Here is a 14,940-nt window from a genome sequence, read left to right as displayed (position 1 = left end):
TTGCGTCTCGATTAAAACTGCAGCTTTTAATAGGAAAATAGTTTAAATAGTTGGAACTGCTGTTGTGTGACACAACAGGATGGTGATATTGTGAACAGCCCCAAAATATACCACATAGACACAATGTCGCCTTGTTAGGGGAAAAGCTTGCTCACGTTTGCAAAACCGGGAGCACGGGGTCAATCTTCATGCCTGAATGAATAGGTCTAACATTAGGCCCTCAGGCCTCAGTATCACTGAAGCAGACAACTACAGACAGGTAATCGCGACTGGCACAGGTAGCTCTCTGGACAAGAGGTCTCAAAGATCAGTCAGATTGCTATGTTGCCAAAAGATGGGAAGGTGGCAGAAAAGAGGGTCACGTTCTGCAGTGGTGGCTGACAGCAATTTACATGTAATGATAATTTAGGGTGAGAATGAATATTCCTACTCCTGGTTCCATGGTTTAAAAGTGGATTGATTAGAGCATCGTGTTTCACTTAAGAATTAAACCACATGTAGCTGTTTTTCCAAAGTGCGGCTTGTGCAGGCTCTGAAAAGGACACAGCAATTTTCAGAAGGGCACTCAAACAAGGTTATAACCCATTATCCTCACATGGAAAGGGTCTAATGTCTGTTCCACATGTAGCCCTGGATGCCTAAACGTTTTCTCAATACCAATATGGCAGACTGTACATTACTTGGCTCGAAATGAATGTGCTTACTGCCTGCCATGTTGGAGGATTAGGCCAACAGAAAATGTATGGGACGTTAAATATCCAGGGCCAACTATTCCAACACTCATCGAGCTTTCATCTCTCCTTCTATTGAATTAGAGAAGTATATTATTGTTGGTTCACAAGATGGGGTTTCACTGACATTTACAATTGCTTTGATCCCAGTTGAGAGTAATACTGGACAGGTCAGATTCCAGAATGAAACCTGGCCGGATAGATCATAGTTCTAATCTTTGCAGTTGGTTAATGTGATACTTAATCAACTGAACCATATTCAGACATTGTTGAAAGTGTTCTTTAACAACAGAATATAAGTTTATTAACAAAAGATAGAATAAACAAAGCTATGAAAGCAGCTAGGACGATCTAATGTAAATTCAAAGCAAAGTTTCAACATGTTCCCAATACTATCCATTACAGAAACTCAATCCCAGAAAAATATCACGACTACCTTTGTGCCTGTGCCTCAAAAATTGGTGGGGTGGCAGGGTGGCAGGGTGGCTCAGTGGTGAGCACTGCTGCTGCAAAGCACCAGGGACCCGGGTTCGATTTCACCCTTGGGTGATTGTCTGTATGGAGTTTGCATATTCTCCCTGTATCTACATGGATGCTCTGGTTTCCTTTGCCCAGTCTAAAAGATGTCCAGGTGAGGTGGATTGGCTAAATTGCTCCACAGTCTCTAAGGAGATGCAGGCTAAGTAGATTAGCCATAGGATATGCAGGGTTACAAGGATGGCGTGGGTCTGAGTGGGATGCTGTTTGGAGGATCGGTGTGGACTTGATAGGCTGAATTGTTTGCTTCCACACTGTAGGAATTCTATACCTCTACTTTCTTAGTTCTAACAGCTTGAAGAGTTTTACCTAAACTCTCCTAGTTTGGAAGCTCCGCAGACTAGAAACCACTTCTGCTGAAGTGACTGGTTCCCCTAAACTGACTGAAGAATCGAGTTCTCGTGCAGGGGAAAAAAACCTAAAATTTGCTTCTGAATTTGACTCCTGATTCTTCGTTTATCTGAAGTCAAAATAAAACTAATTTTCTTAATATATTTGTTCTGCCTGCCATACACCGAACATTATAAACATGTTATCCATTAACACTGCAGAGATTCTCCCAGGCATTGTATTGCAATCACTAGCTTTCTTGGAATTGCTGTATTTATGTCACTATGACAAACTAACATTCTGACTTTACAAACATCCTGCACAGAATTGACTCACATTCACCTGCCTCCAGTTTAAAATCCAAATCCCCAATGTAATACGCCTTTTATCATCCATGTCAGTCCTAGTTGGCTTTGAAAAAAGTATCTGAGCCTTCCAGTTCCATGTGGAAAGAACAAGAAGTTGCATTTATACAAAATGGCATCTTCAATTTAGAAAATGTGTCCATAATTTTTACAGAGGGGGGAGAAAATAGTGATCATTTAGGTCAGCACAACTTCGAGGACCAAGGGTCTGTACTGTTCTATGTTCTATGTGTTAAATCATTGGAAGGAGAGCTCGGAGAAGTGACTGAAAGAATAGCTGTAAAATAGCATAGTTTCATGCAAGATGATATACTTACATAGTCTGGCACTGCATCAGATTCCTCATCATAATATTCTTCATAATCTTCATTCTCCAGTAGTCTCCTTACTATAGCAGGTCGCACCTTAAAGAAACAGAAACAAGAGAAGTCCACTGAAAAAGCACTTAAATGGGTGACCGGACGTGCATTATTCTGCATTGAAAAGCTTTGAACTTTGAACCATTACATCGCTGCAAATCTAAATTCATTACCTAAACCTTATATGGTTATGACTTTGGTGATGTTCTCTGAATATTTATAGAAGGTTCCAAATGTGTTGTATTGCTTTACACAGAGTTGTGCATGTGAATGGAAAAGATAATTAATTTCATGTTATAAGCCAAAATAAAGTGGCAAACTCCACACCACAGCATAACCTGCAATATGATAATAACAAGGAAATGTCTGTTGGTTGAAAGCTAAACATTAATCAGGACACAGTGAAAGCTCCCCTCCTAATAGTACTTTCTCCTTCCAGCTGAATGGCTTGGCTTATATTTATGCCCTTCAGAAAGTCATCAGGTCCAAAAAACTGAAAACTTTCAGGTCTCCTGAAGCTGACTCTGGTCAGTTGGCAGGGCTACATCTTTAACTCCATATCTAATTGAGCATTTGTTCTTTTGGATTGTAGATCATTTAGATATTCCAAAGCCCATGTTCTTACTTCGCAACAAGAAGTCTACAAAGAAACTGGAGATTTCAAGATTGAAACATTTTCTTAGTAAGATGCATTAATGCCTTTTAAGTTCGATTCAATCTTTATTGCTTTCTCAGTGATTTTACATTAGTAACATGTGCATTTCTTAATCCATGTAATTATCTCAATAAATAAATCCATTACTTCTAACCTGAACATCATAATCTGACAGTGTGCCAATTACTGCCTTCTGAAGTAGGCAGCAAAATGTGATACACATCCCAGGAGGTTGTTGCTGCAAATTTCTTTGGCTAATGGATGATTATTACTGATGTTCCATACTCATTCCACACATAAAAGGTGTAAACTTCAAATCATTGGGGAATCACTCTGCTTATAGAAACTGCTTTTCTGTCTTGACAACAAAGTGAAATATTCAAAGTCTTTCTATGTCAAAATTCTAATCAAAGACTAATTTCTTTTCAGTCTCTGCTCTGTAAACCAAAAATAAAGAAATTGCTGGAGAACCTCAGCAAGTCTTTTTTGCTCTTGTATCTTGACAAAATATCACTGAAGCAAATTAAAGACAAAAGGAAACATCCTACTGATTAAAAGCAACATGGAGGGTTCACATTGACAGCAAATACAATTTTTTTAATGCCATTAACAAAACTAGACAATGCTTCAGACTTATAGTAAAGATGTGTGGTAATAAACTGGAGATTTGCCTTCCCCTTTATAAAGAGGTTGCAACTTAGAGTCATAGAGATGTACAGTACAGAAACAGACCCTTCGGTCCGACCGTCCATGCTGACCAGATATCCCAACCCAATCAAGTTCCACCTGCCAGCACCCGGCCCATATCCCTCCAAATCCTTCCTATTCATATACCCATCCAAATGCCTCTTAAATGTTGCAATTGTACCAGCCTCCACCACATCCTCTGGCAGCTCATTCCATACACGTACCACCTTCTGCGTGAAAAAGTTGCCCCTTAGGTCTCTTTTATATCTTTCCCCTCTCACCCTAAACCTATGCCCTGTAGTTCTGGACTCCCCAACCCCAGGGAAGAGACTTTGTCTATTTATCCTATCCATGCCCCTCATGATTTTATAAACTAATTCAGGATAAATTAAACTTGATACATATATGGGAACTTTGTTTTATATCCAACAACAACTGTTTTCCTGCAGCTTTACAGAAGCTGACTTTTGAAAAGTTACTCTTCTGCTTCACTGTAATACTAGAATTATCAATACCCATGGTTATGGTAATACTGCAAACATGCAATATAATAGCTTTATTAATAACTGCATGGATAAAAAATATTAAAAATTGAAGTCCCAAAGACTCTGAAGGCCAAATAGCACATGCTCATTGAGTACACAGCAGAAGAGTATGAAGCAGAATGAACACAGACCAAGTCCGGGTTTAAGAGCCTGGTTTCTGCCATAAATGCAGTTCCCTACATCTGCGATGTAACTGGGACTGGGAAAATCCAACTTCATCTGGGTACTCCCGAAATAAGGAAATTATGTTCTGACCTCAAACTTAGTCATTCATGGGATATGGGTGTCACTGGCTGGGCCAGCATTTATTGCCCATCCCTACTTGCCCTTGACAAGGTGGTGATGTTAAACTGTTGCAGTCCATGTGCTGTAAGTAGACTCTGAGGCAAGTACTGAGGGAATCATGATTTTGGCTCAGTGAAGGAATATATTTGCAATGCTGGCAATACATTTCCAAGTCAGGGTGATGAGGACTTGGAAGGGAACTTGTAGGTGATGGTGTTTCCATGTATCAGCTGATAGATCCTTCTAGACGGTAGCGGTCATGAACTTGCTGTCGAACGATATTTGTTTAATGTCTGCAATGCATCTTATTGATGGCACACACTGACTGCTGCTGCTGAGCGCCGGTGGTAGAGGCAGTGTGCTTTTGTGGTTGGGATGTTTATCAAGCAGGCTACTTTGTCCTGGATGGTGTCAAGTTTATTGAGTGTTGTTAAAAGTACTGACTTTTGTCTGTGGATGGTGAACAGATTTTGGGGAGTGAGGAGGTGAGTTACTTGATTCGGGATTCCTAGTCTCTGACCTGCTCTTGTAGCCACAAAATTCATGGGGATAGACCTGGATCTGGAATAATCTTTCTACACCAGTGTGTCTGATAAACCCATGTTCTTCTATTCTTAAAATTTGCCTTTTTGATCAAGCTTTTGGTCTCCTGACCTAATTTCTCTTCATGCGGCTGAGTGTCATCATTTGATTTATAATGTTTCTGTGATGCACCTTGGATCATTTCATTATGTTAAGCGAGTCACATAAAAACAAGGCTTTCTTTTACTTTTTTAACACAAGTTGCCATTGACTGCTGTAACTTGTACAAGCCATGAAACCACAACCTGTGTCCCTGAGAGACATGTAAAGCTTCATCTGGAGCATGGAAGGTTATAACTCCTTTCACTGCACTGGTTTATTTAGACAGATGGATCTAGAATTATACTTATTGCTTAACTCATTCCCCAGGCTCTGTCTCTAAACTAATTTTGGACAATATGTCCGAATCGCAGGTTGTAATGAGGGACCTGAGAATTCAAAGCTGTGGTCTCTGTCTGCAAAGATAAGTTGATATTTAACGATTTGTTTCCAACAATAAAAGAGAACATTCTTGTTATATGAGAAACCAGACCAAAGAATTTTGATTCTGAAATTCTTACAACAAATGCATAAATAACAAGCAAATGAATTAACCTTGCTTCACATTCTCCCCTTTGCTCTACTAGCTAATCTTATCAAATAGCTCTGGGAGTTTAGCCAGTCTTGACTGGTGAGGGCATTGTGTGGGAGTACTAACTGCATCTGATGCCATGGTGAAACCTGGGCATAGGAGCACTGATTCCCCACCAACACTGATCCATCGTGGGGAGTCACAAGCTTCAGGACAGTAATTGAGAGGGAAGATAAACAAGTATGCTCCTCTGTTTACTTTCCAATAGTATCATGATACCAGAGAGAGTAAGACCCTTATCTAAATTTAATGCCTCCACAGAAAGGGTGAGGCAGTGCAGCACTCCAAGGGCTATACACCATTGTGTCAGCCTGGCGATGAGATTAACAAGAGTTTAAAAAGTCACAATTGAAAGAGACCGATGCCTTTAAAAAAGATGCTTGCATTTCCAGTGACTGACTTGGAGAAATTGTACAACCAAATTTCGTGTTTTAAAACCTTAATTTGAATAAAAAATGAAAGCAACATTAAATAAGCACTACTTACTAAGCAAAAAGCATTCCAAACTACAGAGACGTTATTCCTTATGGCTACCTATAACCCCATGATCTCCACAGGATGACTGTATTTAAAGATTACCACCACAGTCACTCCCAGTTTCCAATGGGTTAATATCTCCTCAGGTATAATGCTGAGTATTACAGAAAGATGTCTTCCCTAATAGTCAGAGAATTCCTAAACGACCAGCAGCAGGAAGGCCCAGTCCAGCAATGTTTCCACCCAGTCTTTCCAGAAGACAACATCCAGGTCTTTAGAGACCATCCTCCCTTGTACCTTCTGCTGGTTCACAGAAAGGCAGTTCATTCTATTCTGCTGACCATACTATGATCATATTTAATGTAGCCTTTTGTCTCTGTAAGATCTCTCTTTCTCTCCAAACCTCTGAGACATATTGACTGCCCACATTTAGCCCAGTTGCTCTTGCCTTTCTTCTCATATGTGACCATTTTCACCTAACTTTCATTAAGTCTCAATCTCAGTTCCCTGTTCCCATGGTAACCAGGCTATCCAGGCCTGTTGTGGACAGAATACTTAGCAGATCACATTTCCCTTTCACTATTCCATCTTACCTTACATTAACGAGATAGCACCTAAATAAAATATTATAAAAGGGTCTGGTAACATTCATCTAACCTGTAACATACTGCATGAAGGAGATGAGAAATATTAACATAAGTTTGCCTCAGGAATAGGACTCAATGTCTCAAACATGTGACCAGTTTCAGTTAAGTTAAGCGTGGACCTTATTACATTTACCCATTTCTTGAAATCAGATTTTTACTTTGGGTATGCAATTGAATAAAATACACTGCATCGAAGTTTCATTCTTATTTAAGTATGCAATTAAACTAATATTGTTTGTCTTACAATTGGGGATAAATTTTAAAATATAATATCTTTATGACTGAAAACAAGAGAAGTTAAGCATGTTCAGCAAATTGATCAGCATGAACAAGGTCAAAGTTTGTTTACATTTTGTAACACACTACTTTAAAATATTTGTCCCTCTTTCTAATTTGTTCTTTCAAATACCAATCATTCTTATTTTATTTCTGATATCCATAATTCACATTTTAAACTACAGCCAAACATGTGATTTAAACAATGCAGGTCATAGATTTATTTTGCTAATGTACCCAATTGGTTCAATAAGTTCAGCTCCAGTAACACTCATGAATATTGTCACCATTCAAGGGTAACAGTCAACAGATTGGATTGGTGGCCAAACTAACAGCTTCAATATTTATTCCTTCCATCAACAAACATACTGTAGCAGTTGTGTGAACCATCTACAAGATGCAACTCAGCAAGGCTCCTTCCACAGCACTGTCCAAACCCAAGGGAGATACATAGTAACACTACCATCTGAAAGTTCCTCCCCCAGCCACTCACCATTCTGACTTGAAAATATATCACCAATCTTTCAAAGTTGCTGGTTCAAAATCCTGGAATTCCCTCCCTAACAGTGATACACCATCTGACGGCAACTCAACACCACCTTCTAAAGAGCATTCAGGAATGGGTAACAAATACTGGCTCAGCCAGCGTCATCCAGGTCCTGTGAATGAATAAAAACATTTCCTTTCCATGGTCTTTAAACTGGCCACGGTCTCATGCAACATCCCGTATTCAGAATGTCTGAATGTCATCATCTGCAATTGGTGCAACTCCGTGAGATGGGTCAGATATCTAGGCAGCTTCTGGGGTCACTTTCCCAACGGGGTCAATAGCCTGGATTCCAAAACGAAATAAAGTATGACTGATTACTTGGCAGTTTTGGTGAATTATGAGCCTGAAGAAACGTAGGGATGAGGATTGAATTGGCTGCAGTGGACTGGGAAAGGAGTCTGTGGAAAAGACAGCTGAAGAAAAATTACAGACATTTAAGAAAACAGTTCATGACTCACAGCACTGAGAGGAAGAATGGGATCTAGGAATGGATAAACCCACCGTGGAATCCAAGGAAGTTAATGATAGTATTAAATTAAAAGAAAAAAACAAATGATGTGGCAAAGATTAGTGCTAAACCAGAGGATTGGGAAAATTTAAAAGATGACCAAAGAAAAATAAAGATAGAAAATGATAAACATGAGGGCACATTAGCAAGTAATATAGGATAAGAAATAGCTGCTTTGAATATATAAAAAGGAAGAGAGTCGCCAAAGTGAACACAGGCCCCTTTCAGAAAGAGGTGGGGAAATGATAATGGGTAATGAGGGAAGACCATAGGGTTGAATACACTGTTTGCATTTGTGTTCACTCTAGAGGATCCCAATAGCAGATTAAAAATATTAAACAATCAATGGTCTAAAGAGCAGGGAGGAAATAAACACAATAATGATCACCAGACCTGATGGGTTACATCTTAGGAAATTAATGGAAGTAGCCGTGGAGATAGTGGATGCACTGGTAATAATCTTCCAAGAATCCTTAGATTCTGGAAACATCCCAGAGAATGTCATTGTCTATTATACGAGATGTAGTAGTTGAGTATTTAATAAAGTGTGACATGATCTATGATACAGCTAAAATCATGCGCTACAAATGTATTGCAAATGTTTGACAAAGTATCAAGCAAGATACTTGTATATTGTAGACACAATATATTTGGAGTTCCAAAAAAGCACTCAATAAGGTAGCCCAGAAAATAATAATAAATAAGATATGGGCTCATGGCGTTGCAGGTAATATATCAGTAAGGATAGAGGTTTGGCTAATGGAAGACAGAGAGTTGGGATAAAGGGAGCATGTTCAGGATGGCAACCTATAACTAGTGGAGTGCTACTGAAATCAACACTGGAACCACAATTATTTACAATGACTTAGCTAATGGAAGTAAAGATACTATCACCAAGCTTGCAGATGACACAAAAATAAGTGTGGAGGCAAGTGCTGAGGATGACGCAGAATTTGGGCAAATGCTTGGCAAATGGAATACATTGTAGGAATATGTGAGGTAATGTACTTTGGCAAGAAGAACAGAACAACAGAAAAGCTGAATATCATTTAAATGGGGAAAGGGTATGGACAGCTGCAGTACAGAAGAATTTAGGAATCTTCAAGCATGAGTCACAAAAAACTAACATCCAAGTCCGGGGGGTAATAGTGAAGGCAACAGTCGGTTGGCCTCAATTGCAAAAGGAATGGAGTATAAAAATAGGAAAGTCTTACTGAAACTATATAGACTACAGGCGTAATACTGTTGACAGTTTTGATCCCCTGATCTAAGCAAAGATATACTGATGTTGGAGGCAGTCTAGAGAAGGTTCACCACAGTGATCCTGGGCATAGAGATATTTTCTTATGAGGAGAGGTTGAGTTATTTGGGCTTGTGCTCATTGGAGTTTAGACAAATTTATTGAAATATATAAGACTTTTTGGGAGCTTGATAGGTTGATGCGGAGTGGTTGTTTCCTCTTTTAGCAGAGTCGAGGACCAGATAGCATAATTTCAGAACAAAAGGGTCGCACATTTAAGACTGAGATGAGGAAGCATTTCTTCTGTGAGTGGCAAGCAAGTGAAATTCTTCACTGCAGAGGGCTGTTGAGGCGGGGCAGTTTAGAATATTTGCTTTTGATTGATGCCAACCCTTGAAATTAGCAAAGAAAACCAAAAGATTTAGGAAAGCTAACACAGCCAGCAAGAAGCTTATAATATGGTAAATGACCTGAACATAAGCTAGGACATATGGAAACAGATATAGTGCACTGTAAGTGTTGTGAAACACGCGCTGGTAACTAAAGTTACTTCTACTGACCGAGAAAAGATATGGAGAAGCATAAAAAAGATTGATGACCACTCCCCCCCCTCCCCCCTCCATCAAGGTTTGAAAGCACAGGGCTTATTTGATTGTGAAGGGTGTATGGGGAGAATAACCCAATTGTAGGGAGGTATGATGACAAAATGCAATGTTAGCTCCAATACAGTGAATATCCAGTACTTATAAATATTTCCACTGCCTAATATGGCCCTTTTGTTAAATCCATATATTGTGACCGCTCCAGATTCAACTACTCCAATACTCTGCTGGTTGGCCTCACATCCTCCTCTCTTCATTAATTCTAAATTGTCTGAAACAGTTCCACACACATTCCGTCCTCTTTAAGGCCCGCTTACCTATCACTCCCGACCTACCTTGGAGTCTCTGAAAGCATTCAGTTTAACATCTGCCTCTTTAGTCTGTCCCTGCACACTTGGTCTCACCTTAATCCATCTCACAATCCCTCCTTATCCTATCAAACTCCCATCCCCAAACACTGAAACCCTGGCCTTTAATCAAATCCCTTCTTTAGTTGACATTGACTTGCAGATCCTAGAGCTTACTGAGTCATATTATTAGGAATTCCTTTCCGAAACCACACCAATTGCCTCACTACCACTAAAGAACCTCCTCAAAAACTGTGACTTTGACTCCTCTTTATCTACACTTTATTTATAATATTTTCAATTTGCCGATTGGGAATTATGTACTTTTCATTACAGGTTAAAGCTTTTCCTGGCAACAGATAATTGACTATTGGGAGAACAAAATTCTAATTAATTGCCTTTTCAAATTGTTTAATTAGGGGGATGTTCCTCTGGTCTTAGTAACCAAAGCAGTGTCAGTACTAAAGGCAGCACTATTAGAACCGTACGCACTCCTTCCACAGCTCCCGCTCCACACACCTGCTGGGAGCTGCAGAGAATACACGTGACATGAGCATTTTCAAAATATCATCACATCCCTGAAGGCTGCACAATGAGGGGAACATTATGTTCACGCTTTAATGGAGGCATATTCTCCCTTGTGAACCACCTCGACATTTTTACAAATTTCAATTCCTTCCTACCAAATCAAAACTGCTCCTGATTGATCTGACAACTTTCAGCCTGGCATGCTTTACCATCTTCCTGTTAGTTCAAGCTGCCACTTTTCCTCACATTCAGTTCACACTGGTATTATTTAACTCCCTTCATTTTTCACCTCTGAATTAACTCACACTGGCACTCAATTGTCCCTCTTATACTGTCCGAGTTGATTTCTCTTTCTTCTTCACACTGGCACCATCATTCCCTTTGCATACTGCTGCCCTTCATCCCTTCTTCACTATTCATGCTCTCGTCCTTCACCCTCTCTTCATATTAGAACCCTACAACCCCTCGGCATGTTGGCACCGGACAGCCTCTCTGCATGTTGGCACACTACAGCCCCTCTGCATGTTGACACCCTACAACCCTCTGCATGTTGACACTCTACAACCCTCTGCATGTTGACACCCTACAACCCCTCTGCATGTTAGCACACTACAGTCCCTCTGCATGTTGACACCCTACAACCCTCTGCATGTTGACACTCTACAACCCTCTGCATGTTGACACCCTACAACCCTCTGCATGTTGACACCCTACAACCCTCTGCATGTTAGCACACTACAGTCCCTCTGCATGTTGACACCCTACAACCCTCTGCATGTTGACACCCTACAACCCCTCTGCATGTTAGCACACTACAGTCCCTCTGCATGTTGACACCCTACAACCCTCTGCATGTTGACACTCTACAACCCTCTGCATGTTGACACCCTACAACCCTCTGCATGTTAGCACACTACAGTCCCTCTGCATGTTGACACCCTACAACCCTCTGCATGTTGACACCCTACAACCCTCTGCATGTTAGCACACTACAGTCCCTCTGCATGTTGACACCCTACAACCCCTCTGCATGTTAGCACACTACAGTCCCTCTGCATGTTGACACCCTACAACCCCTCTGCATGTTAGCACACTACAGTCCCTCTGCATGTTGACACCCTACAACCCTCTGCATGTTGACACCCTACAACCCCTCTGCATGTTAGCACACTACAGTCCCTCTGCATGTTGACACCCTACAACCCCTCTGCATGTTAGCACACTACAGTCCCTCTGCATGTTGACACCCTACAACCCCTCTGCATGTTAGCACACTACAGTCCCTCTGCATGTTGACACCCTACAACCCTCTGCACGTTGGCACCATACAACCCCTCTACATATTGGCACCCTTCAACCCCTCTTGCATGTTGGCACAGTGCAACCCCTCTGCATGTTGGCACCCTTCAACCTTCTGCATGTTGGCACCCTACAACCCCTCTGCAGGTTGGCACTCTACCACCATCTGCATGTTGGCACTCTACAAACTCTCTGCATGTTGGCACCATACAATCTTCTGCTTGTTGGCACCCTACAACCTTCTGCATGTTGACACCCTACCCCGCTCTGCAGGTTGGCACTCTACAACCATCTGCATGTTGGCACTCTACAAACTCACTGCATGTTGGCACCATACAATCTTCTGCATGTTGGCACCCTACAACACCCCTGCATGTTGGCACCCTACAACTTTCTGCATGCTGACACCCTAAAACCCCTCTGCATGTTGGCACCGTACAACCTTCCACATGCTGATACCCTACACCCAACTGCATGTTGACACCCTAAAACCTCTCTGCATGTTGGCACCGTACAACCTTCCACATGCTGATACCCTACACCCAACTGCATGTTGACACCCTAAAACCTCTCTGCATGTTGGCACCGTACAACCTTCCACATGCTGATACCCTACATCCCACTGCATGTTGACACCCTGAAACACCTCTGCATGTCGGTGCCCTACAACGCCTGTGCATGTTGGTACCCTACAACCCCTCTGCATGTTGGCACCGTACAACCCCTCTGCATGTTGGCACTCTATAACCTTCTGCATGTTGGCACCCTACAACACTTCTGCATATTGGCACCGTACAACCCCTCTGCATGTTGGCACCCCACAACCTCTCTGCATGTTGGCACCCCACAACCCCTCTGCATGTTGGCACCCCACAGCCCCTCTGCATGTTGGCACTCCACAGCCCATCTGCACGTTGGCACTCTATGGGTGTTCTGCATGAAGCATCTTTCATCCGTTCCACGTGCTTTTGCCCTTCATCCCCACCATACGCTGGCACTCTTTGTTCCCTCCATATGTTGGCATCCTTCATCTTCTCATCTTTGCACCCTTCATTCCCTCCTCATAATAGCACCATTCAACCCCTCTTTGTTGTTCATGTGGCCACCCTTCATCACTGTTCACACCTCCCTTACTGCGCTCAACCTGTCAAAGAGAAATGGATGACCATGTTGGTCATATTTGATTGGCTGATTGTTATTCCAATTTGTATTCTGTGCTTCATGATCATGTAATTTGGCAGGTCTGATCGCAAATTTACCTGGCTCTGAGAATATTGGTCTCAGGCAAGACCCAAACAAAAACATGGCATATGGTCAAAAGTCACAATCTGCTCCACTTATTTTCTTAATGGAATCAGTTGGAGTGAATGATCAAACTATGCACATCACCTATCAGGAAATCACTCACAGTCCAAAATCAGTCACACTTCAGTAAGTTAATCAGCATCCACAATGTCTAACACATTAAAAAGACATTAACAGTGACCTTCAAACAAGCCAGACAAATAGGAGGTTGGAATTATGTACTAAGACTGGGGCATCCTTTTGCATATTTAGCTTTATACAATTCTCCATGATGATTTACCATAGTGTGCAGTCTCCTCTTTTTTAATCTCACTTCCTTGTAGTTGACTGGTCTGTCCATCTGGCTGCTTGATGGAACAAATGTTTTCCTTTTGCCTGATTGGAGCCCACAAGGCTGATGAGTAATGATCCCAGCATGCCTATTGTCAGTGAGACGTTGCTCTTGGTAACCAGTGCTTTCAGGTTCCGCATCAGATAGATTGATTTCTCCAGTGCCGTGTTCCCTAGGGTTATTGCTTCTGGTACTTTTCACTGCAATAACAACAGCCTTTGTTAATGTTTTCATTATAAAAATCTGCAACACTTTATATTGCACAAATGCAGCATTCAGTTTCATTGATGTGCATAGTATCATTTGACCAAACTGGGCAAGTATTAAGATGCATGCTTGTAGACTGGCACAAACCAGCTTGGGATTTACATCAAGGGTAATTATGGCAGGGGGCAACTAGAAATATTTTTGTGCATACAAAATGACAGGTGTAGAAATTCCCATCAAAGTTATTGCAGTTTTAAATCACCATGTTTAATGTGGCATGTAGACTCTTCATGTAGAAGGCAACTCTGGTAGTTGCTGTTCTATGTATTTGGAAATTTCATTATGAATACTTGGAATGCACAATGTTTTGGATGCTTTCTGTTACTTACAGAAATTATCATGTAAAGATTTGCTCCATGGATCTTCAGCAGACTGGACATTTGCTAGCTGACACTGATGTCAATATAGTTACTAGAGGGCCAGATGCCCGGTTTTGTGCTGCACAGTCCAGTTTCAGCTAGTCGGCTCACTGTCCGTACCAGATGGCTTGACATCCAGCAATTTGACCCTTATCTTAGCAAAGTACTAGCAAAAGCCTGAACATTTTCCTTTCCATTTCCAAGTGCCCATGCCAGCTTCAGTGTGATGCTCTTTTGCCTCAAACAGGATATTTTACCTCATGCAGTGAAGTTAATGTTATCGTCCATAGCACACAGAATTTGGTGTGGTTACTGTGCTAGACATGTATTACTGCCAATTATTATGCACAATCGTTAAATTCATCAGCACACAAGTGCCTGGGCTTATATTAAGGTAATAGATTACATTAGATTTTCATTGATAGATTTTCATTAACCAATGGCATTAATGGATACGGTGTAAACATGGGCCTATGGGTTGTTCCAGAGATCAGCCA

At 41.3% G+C, this 14,940-nt stretch overlaps 1 protein-coding gene and 1 long non-coding RNA gene across 3 annotated transcripts in view; one reads left to right on the top strand and one right to left on the bottom strand.

Annotated features, from left to right (window-relative positions):
* The window catches only part of LOC122554986 (uncharacterized), a 112,816-nt gene that overhangs the window by 63,454 nt on the left and 34,422 nt on the right, over positions 1–14,940 (bottom strand). For both annotated transcript variants that reach the window (XM_087992412.1, XM_043700488.2), the window contains exons 3-4: positions 13,767–14,017; positions 2,281–2,367 (exon numbers count right to left, since the gene is read on the bottom strand). In XM_087992412.1, the coding sequence (XP_087848538.1) occupies positions 2,281–2,367; positions 13,767–14,017 (338 nt within the window). The remainder of the gene's footprint in view (positions 1–2,280; positions 2,368–13,766; positions 14,018–14,940) is intronic.
* The window catches only part of LOC122554988 (uncharacterized), a 115,433-nt gene that overhangs the window by 84,815 nt on the left and 15,678 nt on the right, over positions 1–14,940 (top strand). The gene's annotated exons all lie outside the window — the stretch shown is intronic.

This window comes from Chiloscyllium plagiosum, unplaced genomic scaffold (assembly GCF_037043375.1).
Source record: "Chiloscyllium plagiosum isolate Xiang-an unplaced genomic scaffold, Cpla_swu_hap1 HiC_scaffold_12, whole genome shotgun sequence".
Lineage (NCBI taxonomy): Eukaryota > Metazoa > Chordata > Chondrichthyes > Orectolobiformes > Hemiscylliidae > Chiloscyllium > Chiloscyllium plagiosum.
Note: the sequence above shows the minus strand (reverse complement) of the source record. Positions and strands in the feature narration are given on the sequence as shown.